This window comes from Propithecus coquereli, unplaced genomic scaffold, assembly GCF_000956105.1.
Source record: "Propithecus coquereli isolate 6110/MARCELLA unplaced genomic scaffold, Pcoq_1.0 Scaffold202, whole genome shotgun sequence".
Lineage (NCBI taxonomy): Eukaryota > Metazoa > Chordata > Mammalia > Primates > Indriidae > Propithecus > Propithecus coquereli.
This window is the reverse complement of record NW_012145190.1, coordinates 2,247,569-2,251,072: the sequence shown is the minus strand read 5'-3', so window position 1 is coordinate 2,251,072 and position 3,504 is coordinate 2,247,569. Positions and strand designations below refer to the sequence as shown.

Below are 3,504 nucleotides of genomic sequence, written 5' to 3'. Positions count from 1 at the left end.
CCCCAGGGAAGAAAGGAAATGAATGATTTGTGAACAATTGTTTATGTCAGATCCTCTGTGAGCCCCTTCCACCCCTTGTAGAAGTCTAACACTAACCGGTTGAGATGGGTGTGCCTGTCTAGTTTGCACTTGGGAAAATGGAGCAAGTTACTCAGCTTCTCTGTGCCTCAGATTCCTAAGGGATAAGTATAGTTCCCATTTCATACATTTATTGTGAAGATTAAATGAGCCAATATGTGTAAAGTCTTTAAAATAGTGTTGGCACATATTTTGCTCTAAGTGTTAATATTGTCCATGCTTTGTGTTGGGGCCGCCATGTTATGGCTTGGGATAGCATGCGCCACACTTGTTAGGAAGGCAGCTTACCACGACATCTCCTTTTTAAAGCATGTTTGACGTCTTTATTCCTCAGGCTGTAGATCAGAGGGTTCAGGATGGGGATGACCACAGTGTAGATGACAGACACGACCTTGTTTTGTTCCATGGAATTGTGAGAGCTTGGCTGAGCATACATGAAGGTGATGGTGCCATAGAAGAGGGAGATGATGGTGAGGTGGGAGGCACAGGTGGAGAGTGCTTTGCCCTGGGCCTCCAGGGAGCGCATCCTGCAAATGGTCACCAGGATGTAGGCATAGGAGAGCAGGATAACCATGATGGTGAAGAGGATGAGCAAGGCAGACGAGGAGAAGATGATGGCTTCAACCTGTGTAGTATCGGCACAGGCAAGACGGAGCACAGGGGGGATGTCACAGAAGTAGTGGTTAATGATGTTGGGGCCACTGTAGGGCAGCCTGAAGATGCATCCAGTTAGCAAGGTTGAATTGGCTGCAGCAGCAGTATAGGTGGCTGCCACCAGCAGGATGCACAGACGTTGGGACATAATGGTGTGGTAGAGGAGAGGGTGGCAGATGGCTACGAAATGGTCATAGGCCATGATGGCCAGGAGCAGGCACTCAGCAGTGCCATGAAGGGTCATGAGGGCCATCTGGACCATACAGCCTGCAAAGGAGATGTCCTGGCTTGGGGTGAGGAAGCTCTCCAGAAGCCTGGGGGTGTCCACTGTGGAAAAAGAAGAGTCTATGAAGGAGAGGACGCTCAGGAAGAAGTACATGGGCGTGTGGAGCTGCGGGTCTGCGTGGATCAGGGCGATCATGCCCAGGTTGGCCAGGAGGGTGACGGAGTAGATGAGCAGAAAGAGCACAAAGAGGACACCCTGGAGCTCCTCCTGCTCTGTGAGCCCCAGCAGGAGGAACCAGGTGACTTGGGTGCAGTTCCCCACCATGGTGCACATGTCACTGCAAAGATACCAGAAGAGATGTGTACCCTAGAGTCAGGGCCAGTGCCCAGAGCCCTTGTAATGCCCCCAGAGTGGGCGGTGCTAGGGGAAGTGGGAGGAGAAATTGGTACAAATTGAGCACCTACTGTGAGCCATGTGTGAGCTATTTAAATTTCATACTTACCTTCTGATTTTAATCTCATGCCCATTTATATTTAATGAGATTATCAACTTGCCCAAGATACATAAGAAAAATGGGATTAGAACTCAGTCTGTTCCAGTAATCAGATCCTCATTATGTAGTTAGAATCATTTTCTGTCCCCAGATTTCCTGTTCTATGGAGAACCAGCATCAGTAGCGGGCATTGGAGGCTTGATGTGTTGTCTCAGAGAGGGAATAAATGAAAGGATCAGTTTGGGTTATATTTGGGTGCAAAGACTCCAATAGTGCCGGTCCCCAAGGCCAGGAACATCAGATGCTGCAAATCATCAGAATGTGAGGTGACTCAGCAGAGCAGTCATTTCTCCCAGTGTTGTGGGTTGAACTGTATTTCCCAAGAAGATATGTTGGAATCTTAACCCCTGGTACCTGTGAATGTGACCTTATTTGGAAATAGGGTCTTTGAAGCTGTAATCAAGTTAAGATGAGGTCATACTTGATTGGGGTGGGTCCGACTCCGACGTGATTGGTGTCTTTATTAGAAAACCAGAGGCACAATGAGGAGAATATAACGCGAAGAGACAGACACAAAGGGAGAAGCCCGTGTGAAGACGGGGCAGGGATTGGAGTCAGGCTGCCACAAGCCAAGGAACGCCTGTGCTTCCAGAAGCAGGTAGAGGCATGAAAGGAACTTGTCCCAGAGGCTACAGAGGGAGCATGGGCCTGCCACATCTTCATGTCAGACTTTTAGCCTCCAGAACTGTGAGAGAATAGATTTCTCTTGCTTTAAGCCACCAAGTTTGTGGTAATTTGTCACAGCAGCCATAGAAAACGAATACACCCAGCTAGGGATGCTTCTGCCTAGTGAGTATGTGGTGCTTTGATAAAGACCTCTTGAGCCATTGTCAGAAGATGGGGCTTCATTAATCTCCCTCTATTTACTGAGCTAATAATCCATGGAAAGAAAATGAAATAAAAGACTATAAAGTCTGTGTCATTGTTCACTGTTATAAAGAAAAATATTTGTCAGTGAGAACAGGTAGCTACAGAAAATATGGAAACTCCAGCCTGACAAAACTGTGGCAAAGAACCAAGGGCTTGTGTTTTAGCTAGGAACAACCAAAGGCAGTAGAACATTCCAGTCTTGTGGCCTTGGGGTCCAGCAAAGAACACGGTTCTTAAGGCAGAAGTGGAGGTGGAGCTCTCTAGCCAGAGAGCAAAGGTCAAAGAGTTTATCCTTTTAAGCTCCCCAGAGGGGCTCTCCTGTCCATGGAGCATCTTGCAGTCATCATCATGCTCTCAAGAATTCACCTCTCAGCCTTCTCATCATCTAGGTTTTCAAGTAGCTAAGGCAACTCTTCAGAGGATAAGCTCTTCTATAGCGTACCGGCCACCGTCTCCTCTGATTCGGTGTCTGCTCTGACTGATCAGGGCCTGTGGCGTACCGGTTGTTAAGTGTTTGGAATTCTGTATGGTCTGAGAGAGGTTGGGAAGGAAGGAGGAATAAGGAAGAGCCTCTTTTAGAGCATCCCGGCATATCTAGAAAGACGTGGCCTCTAATCAAAGCTGGTGACGTGGCTTTGTGCTATCAGTATCTTACTGACGACTCCTGGCCTCTTGAAATGTTAACAACATGTGCAGATTTTTGCTCTGGAGGACACCAGAGAGGATGCCCGTTCACTCGTGATGTTTCCCTCCCTATAGAAAGATACCCATTGTGTAACATTCCTGCCCCTTCTCTTTTGAAGGAGTGCCTGATGTGGTCAGTGAGTTGGGATAAGGGATGGGGGGTCTATTGTTCTGCTCTGCCCTCTTCTTTGCCTGTTGGAAGCACAGGTTCTGCTCTCTTCTGCTCCTCTGTAATGTAGGTCTTAAAACTGGGTTGTTCAGTCTGTCTAATTCTGGGGTTCAGTTTGAGGAAGACCACTCATCCATAGGTATGAATCATGTTCTGCATTACCAAGTTTCATTAGTGATGCAGGTGATATTTTGCCCCCTTATCTGCCTTGATGCCACATCTTATCTCTTAATTGGCTCAGAATTTGCATGGGGAAGAGAGATACTATGT

At 47.5% G+C, this 3,504-nt stretch overlaps 1 protein-coding gene across 1 annotated transcript; it reads right to left on the bottom strand.

The window, feature by feature from the left end:
- Positions 1-349: 349 nt before the first annotated feature.
- On the bottom strand, positions 350-1,282 carry LOC105809971 (olfactory receptor 476-like). The gene is made up of 2 exons (XM_012643880.1): positions 723-1,282; positions 350-641 (listed from the first exon to the last, which is right to left on the bottom strand). Exons 1-2 carry the CDS (start codon positions 1,280-1,282, stop codon positions 350-352), a joined length of 852 nt encoding a protein of 283 aa, XP_012499334.1.
- Between the last annotated feature and the right edge of the window lie 2,222 nt (positions 1,283-3,504).

Coding starts and splice junctions, on each gene's coding strand:
- LOC105809971 (XM_012643880.1), bottom strand. CDS start 1,282: ATGGTGGGGAACTGCACCCAAGTCACCTGGTTCCTCCTGCTGGGGCTC. Junction 642..722: donor CCCCCTGTGCTCCGTCTTGC/CTGTGCCGATAC, acceptor CATGGTTATCCT/GCTCTCCTATGCCTACATCC.